This window comes from Monoraphidium neglectum (assembly GCF_000611645.1).
Source record: "Monoraphidium neglectum strain SAG 48.87 unplaced genomic scaffold scaffold00541, whole genome shotgun sequence".
Taxonomy (NCBI): Eukaryota; Viridiplantae; Chlorophyta; class Chlorophyceae; order Sphaeropleales; family Selenastraceae; genus Monoraphidium; species Monoraphidium neglectum.
The window spans coordinates 5,763-24,606 of NW_014013087.1; the positions used below are offsets into that span (position 1 = coordinate 5,763).

Sequence of the window (18,844 nt, forward strand, 5' to 3'; positions counted from 1 at the left end):
GTGTTTTTCACACTGTGGGTGTGCAGGTGAGCAACACCATCGACGACCAATCAAGGTGCATACAATTTTGTGAGTGCTTGTGTGTGTAAGACTGTGAGAGTGTAGGTGTCACACGCACGTGCGTGTGCAACGAAAGCGAGCTTGTGTGTGCGTGTGTGTATGTGCATGCCGCTGTATGTATGTGTGTTCGCGCATGTGTCTGTGTGGTTATGTGGATGTGGTGTGTGGCCATAGATGTGCGTGGGATTGTGTGTCTCCAAGTTTAGCACAGCACTTGTGGCCATCAAGTTCACAGCCAAGGAAAAATGCAGCTGTAGTAGCAAAATATGTGGTGGCTGTGCAAACAGTACAACATGGGCATCGACAGGAAGGATGTGCATGCCTGCTTTAATCTTCACCCCAAGGCAAGCATAGAGGTATCCACGGAGCACAGCAATCGTCGCTGCGGGATTCCGTGCATATTTGTGACAAACAGCCCAACGTTAATACAGTCTTTGTCACCCGTCCTGTTAGGGGCATCCGCGGCATGCGCCGCAAGGACCCCGCCCATTCAAGTGTACCCAACACCATTGACTGCTTGCCGGCATGATGAGAGAGTGATAGCCAGCTATGCAAATGATGCGCTGGTCATGTGTTCCATGACGCCCTGCTAAGCAAGATGAGCAGGGCCGCCCCCTTCAACAGGGGCCCAGCAAATTCACGGGCAGCTCGGCACCTGGCCACACCCCCTGACACGCCCCCGAGCGGGTGACGGACACTGCCACAACAGCTCTTCGCCCCCGCGTCATGCGCCGGCGCGCTCCTTGATCCACTGCTGCATGAACAGCATGGACCTTAGGCTGTGGTACGACGCCTTCCAGATGTTGCCTTTCTGGTAGTAGTAGGGTTCGATCACGCTGCCAGCGGCGTCAGTCTGCCACACCCACTCTCCGTCCACAGGGTCGTATATGTGTGTACGCACAAACTGCGCCCGGGGCGGCGGGCGAAGTCACGCAAAAATGGGGGGCCGTGAGGCGCCTTGGCGAGTGCATCAGGTTGCTTCAAATGCTGGCGAGGGGCCATGCTGGGTTATCCAGCAGGCTGCCTATGGCGTGCGGACAAAAGGGCAAGTCGACAAGAGCGCCCCTTTTGCCGCGCAGCAGCATTTCCCCGCATCCAGCCAGCGGCCCAGACCTTTGGTGCCGCCCTCGCGCACGCGCACGCGCTCAGCGTGCGGGTGCGACCTGCCCACGCACCTCCAGTGTGCCGTTCAGCTGCTTCAGCAGGGTTGGGTCCTCCGACTTGAGGTCTGCTTGCAGCAACGCCAGCATCGACTCAGCCTGGATCCACCACACCTTCAGGTGATGTGTTCGGGGCGAACGGGCTCGAGCGCAGTGTGTGCAGCGCGTGCAGTGGGTGCCAGTTGCGCAGTGCATGTGTGGTGTTAGTGCCGTGATGTCCGTGTATTTGTGCATGTGTGAGGGGGCATGAGTCGCATGGAGCAGAAGTGACGACGGGCCACCAAGGACAACTGTTAAAGAGGACCTTGGTGTGAAGAAAATCTCTTGAAAATGCCGTGGTGCCCGGCCGTACAGGACACGCCGTACGGGAAGACGCCGACACAACCAACGTCAATGCTGGCCCAGCTCACTTCATGACGGTCATGAAGCAAGCCTCACCTTCTTGGTCGAAGCGCCTTTAGCCATGAAAAAGTAAAGAAGAGCAGCAGAAGGCGGGTTGTCCATGTGCACATCGGTCAGTGAGAGTTGTGGAGAGACTCACATGTAGGCAGCCGCCATGCTAGCGCGTACGCAGGCAAGCGCTTGAAGGAGATGCGCGCAAAGCAGCGCCAGCAGCGCTGCATTCTTTGCAGCCTGGTTTTGCGCATCGCCACACCTTCTCCTGTGCCAGATGCTTGCCCCGGAACGCCGGCCTCGAATACGCCGCCATGCTCCTGGTCGTAGCCGTCCCTCAGCGCCGCGGCCCTCAGGGCAGCCAGCTTGGCCGCCGCTGCGCCGGCAGCTGTTGCACTGAGCTTGCCCTTATTCACCATCACGCGGTTTGCCTCGGCCACCACCCAGGCGCTGCACGCACGCAGAGTTACGTTCACGTATGACTCAATCACGTGTTCGTTCAGGCTTCAGCAGTTTGGAAAGCCATTCTGTGCTTGTTGATCTGTGCACACAGGGCTGCAAGGCTATCAATGCCGCCCGCATTGTAGTCATCCAAGCAGCCACCTGCCACAACCAGGGTCGGGCCACAAGCCGTTTTGCCCTTGCAACCCTTTCAGGACACCCCACCTCTCCAGGTTGTGGCCAAAGTTGATGGAAGGGGGGCCAACAGGTGTCCAGGTGGCCGGATCATAGAACTCTGGTTTATGTTGGTTGGGCAGGGGGAGGGGAGGGCGACAACGTGTGATGCGACATAGGATTCGTTAAGGCGCAGGAAGGGCGACAAAGCGGGGCGACATGCGTTGCATGCAAATGAAACTTGAAGTGAGCAAATGGCCGTTTACAAAACTTCCGAATCTGGCCGTTTGCTGGCGGCGCTTGTTGAGCCCGAAGCCGCTGAGATCTCATCCATCTAGCCAAGCACAGGACTAGAGGGTGCCTGATAAGGCAGATACTCACTTTAGCCGTTGCTGCGCCACAATCGAGCAACAACTCTCTCAATGACCACTACACATTCGCTCCCTCACCGTATATGGCGTTGTGCTTGGTGATGAGCCGCGACGTCACCAGCTGTGTCAACTCCTGCAGGCGCACCAGCACAGCCTCATCCCCAGTGGCGTTGTATAGCGCCGCTATGGACTCTGCACCATTTGCGTTGGTTGATATGCAAGCATGTTTGGGTATTCGTGGGGTTGCACAAAACTTGTGGGCACTAGCAAGATTTTTGGCAGCAGCCCATGCTGGGCGCTGCGTGGCCGTGGCTGTACGGCCATGGGTGGCAGCATTCAGGCAAGACAGGAACGGTGACCAGGGGATGCGGTGGGTGCTGCTGCATTACTTGCAGCAGCCTACAACGAACAGAAGAGCATAGCCATCCCCTCCTCAAGGTAGGGTGGCTTTCCGGGCACACCCGTCCAAGATCCAACGCAACGCTGCTTTCAGCTGCACAGGGCGTCAGCTCTAGCTTCAGCCAAGGCCAGACTCGCTCACCTATGCCATGCAGAAATGTGTTGAGCGTCTGTGGCATCTTTCCACCTGGCAGCCGCACGGAGTGCAGGACCGGGAAGCTGCTGGTCTCGTTGTAACCGCCGTGTGTGCTGTCGTGGAAGGCGGAGTCGACGGCGCGGAATGTGGCCAGGGCAGTTTTGAGGGCCGCGGCATCGCCGAACGCCTGGGAGATCAAGGGATAGCCAGGAGTGGAAGGAAATACGCAGGAGGCTGTCGGTGGCTGGTGCGAGCTCTGTGTTTTGGCGTGACGGAGCATGGAGGCATTCGAAGGAGGGGACTCCAGGGGGGCGTGTGCACCTGGGCATGCGTGCAGACGTTTTGCGCCAACTGCGCGTCGGCGCCGATCACACTCTGAGCTATACACTCCATCGCCTCCTCTCCTTAACTTTGGACAGGTTCATTGGCCCTTCACCCGACATCCCCTCATCCTATAGCTGGCCTCTCCTGAATACCTACACACTCTCTGTGCCCCTACACCGTTGTTTGGCGCCAACCCCACCTTGCTGAACTCCACTGCAGCATAGATGACGAAAAAGTGGCCGTACAGGCTGGGCCCTGGGTCCACCACCCTGGAGCCGCTGCGCGTCACCAGCCACGCCCTGGTCGGAAAAGGTGGAGAAGAGCTGAATTACGTGCACAGCACGGCAGGGAAAGGCGCAGCACAGCTGGGAAGGGCATAGCAAGGCAAAGAGGGACAGAGCAGGGCAGCGTGTGCGTGCGTGTGTGCGTGTGTCTGGCTGCGACTGGTGCGCAGGGCGTTGGAAACCAGCAAGCATCCCAGTCGCCTGACAATGTGGCCATACACGGCTGGGGCCGCAAGCCTCTGGCGCCCACATGGCACATTTCGGTCTGCACAAACCCTTCCCACAACGACGCACCACAAGCCGTCGGGCCGCCGCATTGCCTTGTTCATGAACGCCCAAGTCGACCGAGCCGCTGCCTCGGCGCGCTTCGCCTGCTCGCCCTGCACCGCGCGCGACGCGACCGCGTGGGACATCGCCCAGCAGTGGCGCGCCTGCTGCACAATGCCCTTGTCATAAGGGGCCACCACCACGCCGCCGCGGTTGAGCGTCTGCGATCGTATTGCAGTGTGGTGGGGCAATTGCACCAGTCGGCGGGCGGACATGTCCATTTGCATACGAGGCAGACCGGTGCGCCATTGCACCCTGCCTCGTTGGCTGCGGCAGCGTCAGGATGGCCCCAAATACCAGGCAAGCATAGCTCATTTAAGCAGTTCTTGTGGCGCCCACACAAGGCGCTGGCGGGCCAGCCGTTGCTGTGCAATCAGCACCCCTTGCCCTTGTCTAAATGACCTCAGGCACTCCGAAGTTCCGCCGCACCGCGTGGAAGCCGCCGTACGCTGTGTCAGGGCCGTGTTTCAGCAAAAAGCTCAGGGATTCTTGCGCTAGTCGGTTCGCCTGCCCGGCGATGGCGTCGAGCGAGACCTCCTGCCGGATGGACGAGCTTGGCGCGGGTGCGGCAGCAGGGTCGCCGCCCTTGGCGGGGTGGACGTTTGTGGCTGGGCCTTTGGCGATGCTCATCGCCTCTCCTGAATTAAAATGGGACATCATTGAAATGGCGATGCTCAGGGAAGCGAGCGAAGCAGAAAGCCGGCGGTGCCCATCCTCACGGGGCGCGTACATCATTGGCCGTTTTTGCATGGCACGATGGATGTGCATATATACTGCATTTGACTTACCACCACGGCGTCTTGCTCTATTACTACCTATCACCGTGGTTTTGGGCCCACTGCGCAGTGACGTTGAACAGTTGCCACGGGCAGTAGGTGCCTTATTAGCTGTCTAGCATGACCCAGTGGTCCCTCTCAGGCCCGTCACGTATCACTCCTCAAAGTATTGTAGTTTTACGTGTGAAGGGGGCAAGTGGGGCGATGCGTCCAGGTTGCCCTGCACACCAGTTGACGCAAAACAATGCTGACTGCAAGTTGCGGCTCGTGATCATCCCCGTTGCGTCTGGGCGAAGCTTGCCAGCGCAGCCAGCATTCCTGAAACTGGCCGCGGCCAGGCCCGAGCGTAAGCATCCGCACCGCGTGCAGGACGGCCGCCAATGGTGATCAGGGGTTTCCCGCCACCAGCGCCCGTGCTGGCCTCGAGTCTGGTGCACCTCTAAGTTTTCACTGGTGGCAGTGGCAGGTACAACCATGGAAAGCAGTAGCCAGCTGACCATGCTGTTGCATTATCATAGTGGTAAGAGGGCTTGCGGCGCTGAACATGACAGGCACGCAATGCACCCCTGCTGAATTGCTTTGTTCAGCTGCCTGAGAAGCCCACGCCCTGCACTGTTTGCCCACGTGGGCAGGTGCACCTGCCCGCCAACTGTGCGCGGCCCACATGCCTGCCCTGATACCACGGGTTAGCCTGCTGCACCCACACACTCGCCGTGAGCAAGCCCCACAAGTCCTCAAGAGAACCCTGCCTTTTACATAAATGTTTATGTGAAAGGATACAAGGGTTACCCTTATCATGGTTGGTTTTAACACCAACACAGGAGCACGCCCAGGCGGGTCAGCCTGCGTGGCATCAGAACCGACGAAGAATGCAAGTGAGACAGATATGCCAGTGCCCACACACTAGGCTGGAACGAAGGCCACTCTCACAAACAAACCAGAACACGCTCGTATGCCGACCTGAAGCAAAAGTTGAGAGAGGTCACCAGGCCCGCCTCGGCAGGGCAGGTCTTGGCAGGGCAGGGCGCGCGCTTGCCTGGGCAGGGCAGGGCCAAAAAGGGTCAAAGAGAGCCACCTCCTGCTGCTCCAGGCAAGATTACTGCCGGTCTACGTGCAGACAGCCACACTCACTTGAAAAACACACGGCAAAGCCCACACATGGGTTGGTCAAAGAATAAAAAAACCCCCAACCACAACAACACGGACCGTCAGCCGCGGAAAACGTGACAACACAACATCTGAGCGCTCCAACAAACGCATGTGCCTTAGTGCCATGCCATTTTAGCATCACGCCCCCTGCACCCCCTGGATGCCCTCAAGCGCCTCGAGCGCCAGCTCAGCGCTGGCCCGTCGCTGTGGCTGGGAGCCCCCACGCGACGGCACATCGGGCGCATCACTGCTGCGCGCCCGCGGCGGGCTCAAGGGTGACCCGGGCCGGCCGGTCCCATGGCTGCCGAGATCGCTGCTGGCGACCGGCGGCGCGGGCCCTTGGCTACTGCTGGGGCCGACTGCGGACGCCTCCTCCTCGTCGCGCGGAGCGGGGGAGCCACCCGCCGCAGAGGCAGCCGGTGCAGCTCGGATAGAAGTCACCACAATGACGCCCGAAATGATGGTGACGGCGATGGCAACGCCCACAAGCATCGACATCCAGGGGCCCACTCCCATGGCAGCGGTGCCAGTCGGAGTTGCCTGCAAAAGGAGGGTTTGGGCCGCACATGCGATGAGCGCGGGCTGCAAACACGTCTGGATTAGAGGAGCAAGAGCAGGGGTGGCCGGCGGCCAGGGTTGAAAGGCACGATGGCTATTTGGTCGCAATGCAGCAGAGCAAGGCCCCGCTATGCCATGGTTGAGCCCATCTTCTGATCAAGGCATATGCAAGAACCAGGCATGCAGCCGCACACGCACCTGCACAAGCACGCCAGCGGCGATGAACTGCAGCGCATGGAGGCCGCCCCCTGCCGCGGCCGCATAGCGCTGCTTGTGTATTGAGATGAGGCTCATGGTGGCCGGCATGTGTGATGTCATCGAGAAGTTGATGAAGAAGCCGCCTGGGATGGGTTTGAAGTGGAGGTTGCAAGCGTTTGTCAAAGGAGAGCGTGCAATAAAGGTTCTTGGGTCGAAGAAAGTGGGTAATCAAGGGCTTTCCAGTATGCGGACGCTGGGATGATGTCTGAGTGCAGCCGGGACAAGGCAATCATGCAATGCAGCCACCCCACACAGAAGGGGCCAGGCAGGATGTAACATAACCATGACGTTGCAAAACAAACGACACAGCAATAATGCAGATATAGGCGCAAGCGCGTTCCCGGGCGCCCGCACATGGGCCCCAAGGATGAGAGGGTACTCACCCAGCAGGGCCGCAGCTGCGGGAATTGTGAAATGCATGCCCCACCCAAACAGCAGTGCCCCCAACGGGAACACCGCCAGCGCCATGATGGTGGCGTACACCATGCGGCCCTCGAGGGCGCCGGCCCAGCGGCGCGCGCAGCGGTCCGCCATGAGGCCGCCGATGGGGGCGGCGATCAGGCCGCCGACGCCAAAGGGGACTGCTCAGGGGTGGCGTTTAGGGAGGCGGGGTAGGGTTGGACAGGTGAGGCGGGGTGAGTGCAGCCAGCGAAGATGGTAGTGATGTCTTCTCGGAAGCAACTGAAGCCGCATGCAACATGCTTAAAAATGCCAGCATGCAAGATTACCAAGATCTGGCCACATCTTGAAACAGCACAGACAAGACTTGACCACCCACCCAATGTCAAGCGAACACGCATTGCAGCGGTCGATCAGATGGCAAACGCACCGCCGGTGGCAACGCCGATTATACTCTCGCTGAAGCTGTAGGGGGGCAGCGACAGCACGATGGGCAGGATGATCATGGTGGAGAACATGCACGCGAACAGGGTGACCTGGGAGTAACCACGCGGGTGCAAGGAGGGGGGAGGCACAGGGGAGCCATTGAGGTGCAGGCATGGTGATTGGAAGGTTGATTTGGAGTGATGCATTCGCAATGTTGCAGAGGCAGGGCTGACCCCAGCAAGTGTCTGCAGGGCTGCGCGAGGCAGGTATGGCAAGGCGTCCGCCACGGCGTCAGGTGACACGCAGGATTGCGAGAAGAGGGCAGTCTGCATCCTCACCGTCACAATGGCAAAAGGAGCTATGTGACGATCAACCAGGTGCCTGATGGGGTATTTGAGCAAGGGAAGATAAGGGGGTGTGAGGAGAAGAGGTGTGAGGGGAGAGAAGAGTGCATGACGCGGAAGGGGGTGAGGTGATCCGACGTCAGGGAAAGCGAGATCGGAGGCCAAGGATGTTGAGGCTGGGTGTAGAGTGGTTGGAGGCGCGAGCTGGGAGGCACGGCATGACGGTGCCGCCATGCTGGTGCAGCTGCAGGCTGCGCCCATCGCCTGGTGCACCAGGCGATGGGCGCGCCAGGCACGATCGGGAGCAATGCGGAGACGGCGCCACGCTCCGCGCAGCTGCCAGCGAGGAGCTGGAAGCGGAAGCTGCTGCGGTGTCCCAGCGCCACCAACGGGCCATGATCCAGCCGCATGCACGGGACCTTGTGAACACGGCTCACCAAACCTCTGGTTACGCACCATAGAGGTTGGTAGGGCGGATCAAAGTGGGGCGCATGGATTTCCTCCACAAAAACGACCGCCTCGCCACCCTTGCTGGCCCTGACGCGCCGCGCTGCGTAGAAGTGGTGCGTCTCCTGAGAGCAGGTGGGTGGGCAACAGGCCGCAGTGTGAACAGGGTGGGACCGCCGTTTGTCGGCTCCGTGGCAGGCTGTGTCGAGCGCAGCCCATGTGTGGGCGGAAAGGCTTACATACAAGTAGCCGGCGCTGCGCTGCGTTGCGGGGTCGAGCGGCAGCCAGCGTGCTGTTGTGGGCAGGAGCGAACCAAGGACACTGATCTCGCCCAACTGCCGGCGCCTTTGAACAATACTCATTCTAAAACCATGTCGCATGCTGCACACCCACGCCGCCCGTTTGACCAAGTCAAACCCACCTGTATGACCAGAAGCTGCACGATTAGCACGAGGCCGCCGGCGATAGTGAGCGCGGCAAAGGTGCTGCGCCACCCGAGCGACTGCGACAAGCCGCCGCCCAGCAGGGGGCCAATCACTGGCCCGACCTGGGAGGTAGTAAAAAGAGCGGAGGAGGGCAGCGGTGGCCGCTCGACTTGCGCCCACACAAAGCGCTTCCTATAGAGGTGTATGTGTGCGCGCTGAAGTGGGCCGCCTCACGCGCTCACACTCAGGCGGCGATGTTGTAGGTCAGCCATGATTTATGTTCCAGGCATCCATCGTCCGAGTGACTGTGAAACATGCAAAATCACATAAACACAAACTTCCACACAGTGACATGTAGACAAACAAATACACACTCACATGCGCACGAGTGAAACACGCACACACACTCGCTCTCTTACTTTAACCGCACACACACGCGCACACACACACACACGCACGCGCGCGCACACACACACACACACACACACACACACGCGCGCGTGCGCGCGCACGCGTGCACACGCACGCACGCACACACACACACACACACGCACACGCGCCAAAACCCCACACAAAAGCAGCACCCCACCAGGAAGGGGATGGAGGCGATGCCCATTGCCTTGCCGCGCTCAGAGGGGGCGAAGATGTCGGCCAGGATGGCGTTGCTGGTGGTCGAGCAGGACGACACCACAAAGCCCTGCAGCGCACGCAGCACCAGCAGCACTGCGGCGGGGGTTTGGGAGGATACAGGTTGGGTGCCGTCAGATTCCGGCCGATCACCCCACACGCGACGTGGTTCAAAGCTGCAAGAGCAGCAAGCCAGCCCCTCAGCCTGCCACGTGGCCCGGGTTGAGGCGGCCCTGGGCTGTGTGCGCAGAACCCGCGTAAATGCTGTCGCCATCATACCCGCAACCTGGACGCGCCGATGTATCTGCCCTACCAGCAGCGAGTGTTTGCTGCTCAGCCCACCGCTCCTGACCTCGCCTCCTCCAACGCGACCCTGAGTGCCCCCCATCCTGGGTGCTGCCAACACGACCAAGCCCTTCCGCCTTTCCCTCTGCCCAACTACGCCGCCGGCCGCTCACTTCCGATGTTTTTGGAGAACACCGTGACCAGAGACAGTGCGGTGAACAGCGCTGTCGAGCCCAGCAGCGTGATGCGCCGCCCAAACTTGTCGGCAGTGGGGCCGAACAGCAGCGCGCCCAGACCGACCATGTACCTGGGGTGGAGATTGCAGCAGCCAAAACTCTACCTCTTTCAGTGGCAGGCGTTGAACAGGGTCCGTTAAGGGACTGCTGTGGGCACGCAGACGCATCTGCCTTACAACACTGTCAACTGCAGAGGGAGGCCGGCGTCTGCGCGTCACGCCTCAAGCAGGCTGTGCCACATCGCACAGACCCTATGGATGTGGTGGGCACAATGGTGGCGGGGCTCACATGTACACTGCAACAGACGTGGCCACCAAGGTGTCTGTCGTGCCTAGGTCCCGCTGCACCGCAGCCAACGCCGGCAGGTAGATCGTGTCTGGAGGGCAGGGGGAACAGGTGGAGGGGGCGTGCCGTGATCGCTTCAGTGGGTGGAATGGCGGGAGGAGCGCTACGGTGCGGCGCTCAGTGGCGTTGGTGGTCTTGCTGCTGCTGGAAGAGGTGATGCGTCATGGGGTGCAGTCGGCTGGATGGGGTGACGGCTGGTGTGGGGCCGTTTGTGCCCTGCCTGGGCCGCCACCTCCACTCACCCGACACGGGCACTAGGCACGTCCCAAGGCTGCACACAAGCAGGGTGGCAGCTTTTTGCCGCCGGCTGCAGGGTAGACGGCAGCGCCAGGGGGTTGAATTGGTGAGCTTTGTTCGGTGGTGTTTGGGGGGGCAGGGGGGGGGACTCAGGCATGGGGGATGGGACACACAGCTCCTCTTGCTGCAGCAAAGAACGCTGAACTCTGCTGCATGGGCATTAAGAGCGTCTCAACCACCATGTAGAGCTAACCTGTAGATGTTGAAAATGCTGGTGGTGGCGCAAATGTCGCCGCCGTCATCCGCACGCTGCGTCGCTCGTGCTGCTGCTTCGATGTCGACGCTGCGCCCCGATATATCCTTGCTCAACGCCATGCCACTGTGTTGTGCAGCACCCATTGTTTCAAATAAAGGATACTAGTCTATCTTGAGGCCAGAACTCAAGGACGTGACGCTGGGCGGCTCGCCCAGCAGCTCAGCCTTTTACAAGCAGCGCCCAATCAGTGTGCGATCAAGCCTTGCATAGCAACAATAATGTCACAGCGGATTCGACATTTCCAAGCAATTTGTGCGGTAATTTAACATGTCGAGGGTCGTCGTCATTCGTAATCGCAGCCTGGTCGCGGCAGCCTCAACATGTGGTCATCATAGGTCCATCAAGTGGGCTTCGCAAAGTTCATACATGCGACACCCTCCGAAGCTCTGCAGGCCAGTACCGTACGCACGAAGTCTAGCAAGTGGATGGCCTCCCTCCTCACGACGCCCCAGGTGACTCCATGCAGCGCAGCATTGCAAGTGGCTCACATGACGATGCTTCGCTGTTTCTAAACTATTGTTGTGCCGACTTGATACACCCCTTTCTGTTGCCCACACTCGCACCCATGCACATTTGCACGGTTTGACCAGGTCCAGGTCAGCGTTAGTCCACTACCGCAGTGGTGCTTTGAAGATCAACACGACTACGCTGGTGGACAGAGTTGCTGCAGCATGCGATGCAAGCAAATGAGCGTTGTTATTGGCTAGTGTTGTCTACACAACCGAAATTCATCCGCGACGTGCCATCAGCTCATGCACGGGCCATTTGCTGCAGCATTGCCTGGCGCGTGACGACAGCCCAGCCTAAATGTTTCTGTGGTGTCAAAAATGCCATGAAACTTGTCAAATCCTACGTGTTGCAACCTGTTACAGTAGCGCTGCGGCACGCAGAGTGCCGCCTGCGCGCATGGCTTGCTGCACAGGAATATCAACCACATTGCAGAGCAGCAAGCTACCCGCACTTGCAAGGCAGGATCAAATCTGAGATAGGTGAAGCCAGCATGTTCCACATCTCGCCAGCCTGCGCGGCTCCAGCCGCAACCTGTTGAATTATGCTGGCATTCACTCAATCAAAGCCCGCGCCAAACCACTCCTCGACCTGCGAGTCATCCAGGTCAAGCCGCACGCTGACGGCTGTGCCCACCACTGGCCGCGGCGGCAGGCCTTTCTGGGCCTTGGCGGGCGCATTCAGAAAGGCGCGCACCTGCGAGGGAGGGGGGCGAGCACGGGACAGGTTAATGACTGCTCGGCCGGCAAGGCCGCATTGGCTACAGCATGCTTGCACACCTTTGCAACCAATAGCTGGGCTGTTTGTCACAACAAGGGGCCCCAAGTGTTGTGCCTCAGACCCAGGACAGTTGCGCAGAACCCCTCTGCGCAACTGTTGCTGCGGAACGTGCCCTTCTAGTCCCCTAGACGCAAGGATCCCAGCCTCGGGCCTCCGCCATCCCCACCTTGTCTGTCTGCCCCAGGACGTTGACCAGCTGAGAGACGCCAGCAAGCTTCTCGGCGTACTGCAGACAGTAAAGGGTTGGATAGGTGGGGCGTTTGGACTGGCAATGAGTGTCTTTCAAGGGAGGAAGCGGGTGGGTGAGACGCGAGGCAGGGATATGAGTCGGAACAATGATGTGCGCGCATGTTGTGAACGAGTGAGGTGCGCAGGTGGTGGGCTGACACCGACAGGTGAGCAAGAAGACAGGGGCGCGCATGTAATTGTAAGAATGCCTAGGCTCCACCGTGTAGCGTGGCCAAACCAAGGGTCCGCCATACCCGAACGCGCCAGCACTCCCGCACCCCACCTGCTCTGGAGACAGCTTGAAGCTGCGCTGCCCCAGGTGGAGCCACATGATGTTGAGGGACCTTTTGGGAGCGGGGTGGGGAATCCAGGAGACAGAAGATTTGGTGAGCCAACGGGTGTTTGGCTGCTCACAATGAGGGACACTGCATGACAGTGACCAGCAACAACACACACCACGCAGCCGTCCAGGCGACCAGTCGCTCCGGCGCGAGTGCCTGTGCTGTATCAATGGTTTGCAGGGACGCTCACACAAAGGTTTTTCCGGGTATGCTGCGCTTGGCGAAGCTGACGTCATAGAGCTTCCCATACTTGCTCATCAGCAGCTGCTGGAACTCCTGAGATTCGCCAATTTGGAAAAAAGGCAAGGTCATATGATGTGTGTAGCTGGCAGGAATTGGGTGCTGCAAACCGTGGGTTCTGCAAGACGTGCGGCAGGGCAAGCCTGCACCCGAGAAGCGGATTCAAACACAAGGTGGAGCTCACAGCATGCGGTTGCACAACAATGGTAGCAGCTGCATGGAGCGCCACAAGGCGCTTGCAGGCCCTAGTCTTCTGCTGATACCAGGCCCGCTGCCATGCCCCACTGCACCCCTGCAAGCCGCGCCCGTCAATAGATCTTGGTGCCAAGCCCTTTGATAGCCCCACATCACCCAGAGCAAACGCAGCGTCCCAGCAAGCCTCACCTCCCCCGTCAGCGGGCGCCGCATGTCCGCCTCGTCCGTGCTCGACCCGTAGTCCCCCGTGGTCGCCGCGATCTGGGAGATGCGCTGGTTCAGGGCGAAAGTCAGCTCGTTGTCGTCCGCGCTGCTGAAGGACCGCCCCGCCTCATCCAGCTCATCCCCGTCTGCTGCCGCGTCAAGCCCCGCTGAGGCCGCTGCGGCCGTCGCGCCGCCGCTGCTGCCGCCGCCGCCGCTGTCCGCCCGCAGCTGTGCCAGGCGGTCTTGCAGCACTCGCATGTCACCCAGTGACACCTCGGCGTCTGCGGGGCGCCAGGTTGCGGCCGAGGCTTTCGGGGTTAGGTGCTGTGCAGGGGCAGCATGTGATATCAATTGTGTCCTGCACCTGTGCTACGCAACCGCTGCACACTCGTGCTGTGCTAGTACCGGACACGGGGACGTGCAGCATCTGCGCCACCGAACCACGCACCCTGGTCGCCACCAGGGGCGCCGCGCTGGAGGCTGTCGGCCTCGGGCGGCTGGTACTGGTTGAGGCGCCAGATGCGCGAGCTCTTGGGCGCCCACGAGCTGCGGGCAGGCGTAGTGTGCAACGCTTTTGAGCTGCTGCCATGAGCCACAGGCAGCCACCGGAGCCCTGCACCCGCAGGCAAGCTGCTCACACGGGTGGTCCATGCAAGCCAGCCTCAGGCACGCCATGATGTTCCGCCATGCCCCGCACGCATGGGGACAAGGGCCTCACTCGTAATCAAACAGGCTCTTGAAGAAATCTGCTAGTGCTGCAACGTGCACGCCATTCCGACCAAGCGCACGCCGCTTGCTGCGTGAAGCCAGTCTGCTGTCAAGGGCGGCGCCATCATGCGCTCCCAGCACCCTCCCGCGCGTTGCGGGCAGGGCACGCCGTCCAAGCACACTATGCATCAGTTCAACTTTCTTTTGCGTCCTCTACCACTGTTCTGGGACCACCGTAAACGATTGTGTGGACGTCCGGCAGAGCTGGATTTGAAAAAGAGGAGCGGCGTGCTGCGCGCTGGCTGGATTTTGCTGAAAGATATGTTGAACCATCATTCAGGAGGTTTGTGGCACGAGCAGCGTGGTCAGCGCACGGGTGACCATTGGGTGTGAAACCAAGATCTTTTCCATCTGTTGCTGTACACGGCGTCTCCTCCGCAACTTTATTGGCAACTATTTGACGCGCAATCTTTCATGAGTGCATATGATGCGTGCGATCTGATCCAATACCGTCTCCTACAGGCGCGGATCCCCACTACGGCATCGCCATTCAAATAAGATAGAAGCCACCCGGTTTCTTTGGCCCACCTGACGAAGACCCATTCCAGCGGAGCCGCTCTTGTTCAACCGCAGCGCTGCCTCAACCGGCAGCGCTGCGCCAGGCAACAGCACGGCGTCCCTGCCATCCTAAATGCAGGCAGACCCCGCCCCTCTCAGCTAGATCGCGTGGAGGACGCACTCAAAACTCAGCAGCGCCTTACAGGCAAGCCCTGGACGGCCATGGCCCCATCTTGGTCATTGAAGGCAGTTGAGGGTCTGGCTGAGGCGCTGCCCCAGCCGGCGGGCCTGCTGCTCGGCGCCGTGGACGAGGCCGCACACATTGTGACACTCGCTGGCGTTGTGCCGGCAGCCGCAGATGCGAGCGCCAAGACAGTCGCAGACCTGGCAGGTGTGCAGTTGCAACCTGGCACACTGGCCGCCTTTGTGCGTGCTGTCCGGTCATGCCCCTGCACTGGGCAGCACAGAGCATGCGGCAGGCTGCATGCCTCGCGAGGTTTGGCAGAGCCAGTGATTGCATCAAATCTAGTTCAAATCCATGCCCGTGCGCCCGCCGCGCAACCGCCTGCGCGGCGGATCTCGATGAAACGCACACAACTACCACAGGCGAGGTGCTGGAGCTGCTGCCCCTGGGGGTCCAGGTGGTGGGGTCGTACGGCTGCTCGGCGCCGCCACCGCTGCCGCCCCTGGGCGCGTCAGGCCCCGGCTGCCCGGCGGTCGGCGTGCAGCGGGGCGGCGCGGGGTTCACCTTGGACGGGGAGCCGGCGGCGGAGGAGGTGGTTGCGCCTGCGCAGGCGGGGGCGCTCGCACTGCCTGGGTTTGTGGTGCTGAGGTGAGCAAGGACGTGGGCCCTAGACAGGCAGCGTGCTGCCAGCGGGCAGCCGCGCGGCCACGTCGGCACTGATTTGCAGGGGGTTGAAGCATCCTCGCCGAGTGTGGGCCCAGCAGCCGGCCTGTTTCCAGTCTACAGCGCACTCGCTGGCCTGTGCATCCCCGTGCGCATGTGCATTACCACCGTCGTGCTGTGGTTGTAGGCCCCCCTTTGATCAAGGACCCCTCCTGCGCTCTGCCTCGCGTCTCGCTGCCATTTCTGTCTATGAAGGGTGCACTGCGACCTGGTGCTGCGGGTGGTCTGCCCACCCGGCGGGGCGACGCTGCAGGCGCTGGCGCACGCGTTTGTAGAGGCGGCGGAGCAGCTGGCGGGGCCGCAGCTGGTCTTCATCTCGGAACCAAAGTGAGGGGATGCCCGGCTGTCACTGGCGGGTGGGGCTGTCTGCGCGTGGCAGCGCACGCAATCAAGGTGGCGATTGATTGGTGCTGTCAGGTGGACAGCAGCGCTACCTGCCACGGCGCAGCATCACGGCCGTGCCCCTGCTTGCTTGAGCTACTACCATGTACCCCCAACCTCCCCGGTGACTTTCCGCTCACCGCCCGGCAGGCCAGGCGGCGCTCCCGCCCTGCTGACGGCCACATCTCAGGGCGCCCTGCGGGCCGCCCTCCGCGCCGCCGACCCCTGCGCCAGCCTCGCGCCCCTGACTGCGACCGGCTCCGCCCGCGGCGCGCCCGCCGCGCCGGCGCTCGAGTTCTCGCCGGCCGCCACGGGCAGCAGCGTGCGCGAGGTCCCACTGGGGCTGGACGCCCTCGCGCTCGTGCCGGACGCGTCCCCAGCCGGGGCGCTCTGCTCCTCGGCGCTGGGGCCCGCGCTGAGGCGGCAGCTGGACCTCATGGAGAAGCTGCTCGCACGGCGGTTGCAGCCTGCGCCAGCTGGCGGCGACGGCGGCGGCGACGGGCTGGTCGCCGTGCGCGCGCACCACTTCCGGCCGCCGGGCTGGGCGCTGCCCTTCACGGCGTGCTACCCGCGCGTGGCCGCCGATGCGGGTGCAGCCGAGGACGCACTGCTGCCGCGGCGCCAGGCGCTGCACGCACTGCTGGGGCTGCCGGGGGACGTACCCATGCTGCGGTTTGCCAACGCGCTCAAGTGGGGCGCGGGCGCGGAAGGCGGCGACGGCGAGGGCACCGGGCGCGCGGCGCGGCTCAAGGACGTCCACTTGAGGGTGGCCCCGCCATGTGGGTCGCGCTCCGCACCTACATGCTGTTCGCATGCTTGCATGCCTGCTGCGCGCGTACGCTGGCAACCTTTGTACGCGCAGCATGACCCTTGACCTGCACTGGTTGAACCCGGGGGCCCCTTTGCCCGCTTTGCATAGCATGCGGGGCCCTTCCCCTCCCTGCATCGAGGCAGCTGCGCCGCCGGCTGCACGCCTTGCCTGGCCCAAATTTGCTGCAACCCCTCCCCTGGCCTCTCATCGCCCCCTGTGCACCTGCAGCCATCGGCGGCAGCCCCTCACTCATCAGGGGGTCTTACGAGTACTACCATTACATGCAGGCAAGGCCTCGCGCTGCCGCGCAACAATGGGACGCAGCGTGCTGGGCTGCTTGACCCTCACCCTGAAGCGGGTGTGGAGGCTCCTCCTCTTGCAAAGCTCGTCTGTTTCTCTCTGCAACAGTCACCGTTGGCAGCCAATTCACACGCTCCTCCAATGCATACTCCCTGCTGCCCTCAGGACCGCTTCAACGATTCTGGCTGGGGCTGCGCCTACCGCTCCCTGCAGACCATAGTCAGCTGGTTCAGGCAGCAGAGGTACACCGACAAGCCAGTGCCCAGCCACAGGTGTGCAGTATGAGTCTCTAGCAATCAAGAGCCAATGTTAAATGCGATCTCGCACATAAAATCTCCTCGTTTTGCTTGCTGCGCTGATTTCTCTAACAACTGGGCGATCTGCAAATCTGCACACCTGAAAGCCGGCAAACCTCCCACCCAAATGCCGCCAGGGAGATCCAGCAGCTGCTGGTCAAGCTGGGCGACAAGGACGGGTCCTTCATCGGCAGCAGCAACTGGATCGGCGCCATCGAGCTGAGCTACATCCTTAATGAGTACCTGGGGATCACATGCAAGGTTTGGGGGATGGGCGGGGCATGCGGAACACAAAAGGGCACAGGGGAGAGGCATTGACAGGGATGGGGAGTGGAGAACTAGATTATAGGGGTGCAGTGAGAGTGGTGTTGAGGGGCAATGCGGCGATGATTTTGGGGGCGCAAGCGAACAAAACTAGATGATGGTCTTTGGGTTGGTCTAGGAATGCCACAATACCATGTACAGCCCAGCACTGCATGCCGTGCCTGGGGAGAGCAGAAGCGCTGACCACCAGACTGTCCTGCCACTGGTGCACCGCTCGCCATGGCCCGGATGCCCGCCCAGCCTCTCCCCTGCTCGGCCAATCAGGGGCCCCTCTGACCCCACCAACCCGCCGTCGTCCTGCCAAAGATCATGACTGTCAACCGTGGCGCCGACATCCCCAGCCACGCGCGCGAGCTGGCCGCTCACTTTGCGGCCCAGGGCACGCCAGTGATGATCGGCGGCGGCGTGCTTGCCTACACACTGCTTGGGGTGCAGTTTGACGAGCTTACTGGGGAGGCTGCCTTCCTTATCCTCGACCCTCACTACACCGGCGGTGAGCAGGATGGACCTTGTTTCACGCGGTGGAGAGGCTGCTTGCTGCTATTAGCTAGCGGCGGGGGAACCGTGTCCACCATATGCAATGGCACCATTGCGGTCGCCGACATGATTTGGCTGATCCGACAACCTCTGGTTGGCTGACTCTTGTTGAGCATGCCATCCGTTTCACAGTCCAATGTTGTTTTTGCACACCACCAAACCGGCAGGGGAGGACCTGAAGAAGATCCAGCAGGGCACCTGGGTGGCCTGGAAGGTGCCCGGGGACAGCGCCGCCGCAGGAGGCCCGCTATTCGTCGACGACACATTCTACAACTTTCTGCTGCCGCAGCGGCCAAGCACAGTCTGAGCGCTTGTCGCCCACCCGTGGTGCTGCAATATCTTGGTGGGGCATCATGAGTTGGGAATGGACCCCTCCTTGCATACGCACCAATAGCTGCCAGCAGAGACATTGTTCTTTAAACAGAGTAAATATTGTCAATGCCATCCAGGATTTTGTACTGATTTGTTGACTCAATAGCCTGATACACCACAGTGTTATGAGAAAGCATTCGCGCGCGTGCATCAGAAATGTACAAATCATGGTTTGGTGGTGGCGAGAGCCACCGTTTTGGGGTGTTTGCGAGTGCCGCAGCTCTGGCAAAGGCACGACGCGCCGTTTACTCGGCCTCA

The 18,844-nt window shown here is 61.1% G+C and overlaps 4 protein-coding genes across 4 annotated transcripts; 1 reads left to right on the plus strand and 3 right to left on the minus strand.

The window, feature by feature from the left end:
- Positions 1-784: 784 nt before the first annotated feature.
- Positions 785-4,699, minus strand: MNEG_4048 (hypothetical protein; the record flags this gene model as incomplete). The annotated part of the gene is made up of 10 exons (XM_014047474.1): positions 785-964; positions 1,236-1,334; positions 1,659-1,675; positions 1,876-2,063; positions 2,280-2,349; positions 2,678-2,791; positions 3,186-3,321; positions 3,658-3,757; positions 4,037-4,230; positions 4,499-4,699. 10 exons carry the CDS (start codon positions 4,697-4,699, stop codon positions 785-787), a joined length of 1,299 nt encoding a protein of 432 aa, XP_013902928.1.
- Positions 4,700-6,132: 1,433 nt separating this feature from the next.
- MNEG_4049 (Bicyclomycin resistance protein) lies at positions 6,133-10,980 on the minus strand (the record flags this gene model as incomplete). Its single annotated transcript, XM_014047475.1, has 12 exons — positions 6,133-6,534; positions 6,751-6,893; positions 7,194-7,391; positions 7,640-7,745; positions 7,974-8,016; positions 8,436-8,551; positions 8,848-8,973; positions 9,441-9,574; positions 9,937-10,070; positions 10,288-10,375; positions 10,587-10,651; positions 10,835-10,980. The coding sequence occupies 12 exons, from the start codon at positions 10,978-10,980 to the stop codon at positions 6,133-6,135; spliced, it is 1,701 nt and encodes a 566-aa protein (XP_013902929.1).
- A 982-nt stretch (positions 10,981-11,962) lies between these two features.
- Positions 11,963-14,484, minus strand: MNEG_4050 (hypothetical protein; the record flags this gene model as incomplete). Its single annotated transcript, XM_014047476.1, has 8 exons — positions 11,963-12,100; positions 12,351-12,410; positions 12,696-12,756; positions 12,944-13,029; positions 13,378-13,673; positions 13,841-13,938; positions 14,111-14,147; positions 14,475-14,484. The coding sequence occupies 8 exons, from the start codon at positions 14,482-14,484 to the stop codon at positions 11,963-11,965; spliced, it is 786 nt and encodes a 261-aa protein (XP_013902930.1).
- A 396-nt stretch (positions 14,485-14,880) lies between these two features.
- On the plus strand, positions 14,881-18,521 carry MNEG_4051 (putative Ufm1-specific protease; the record flags this gene model as incomplete). Its single annotated transcript, XM_014047477.1, has 8 exons — positions 14,881-15,049; positions 15,265-15,490; positions 15,761-15,892; positions 16,097-16,700; positions 17,223-17,329; positions 17,491-17,592; positions 18,019-18,170; positions 18,382-18,521. 8 exons carry the CDS (start codon positions 14,881-14,883, stop codon positions 18,519-18,521), a joined length of 1,632 nt encoding a protein of 543 aa, XP_013902931.1.
- Positions 18,522-18,844: the final 323 nt, after the last annotated feature.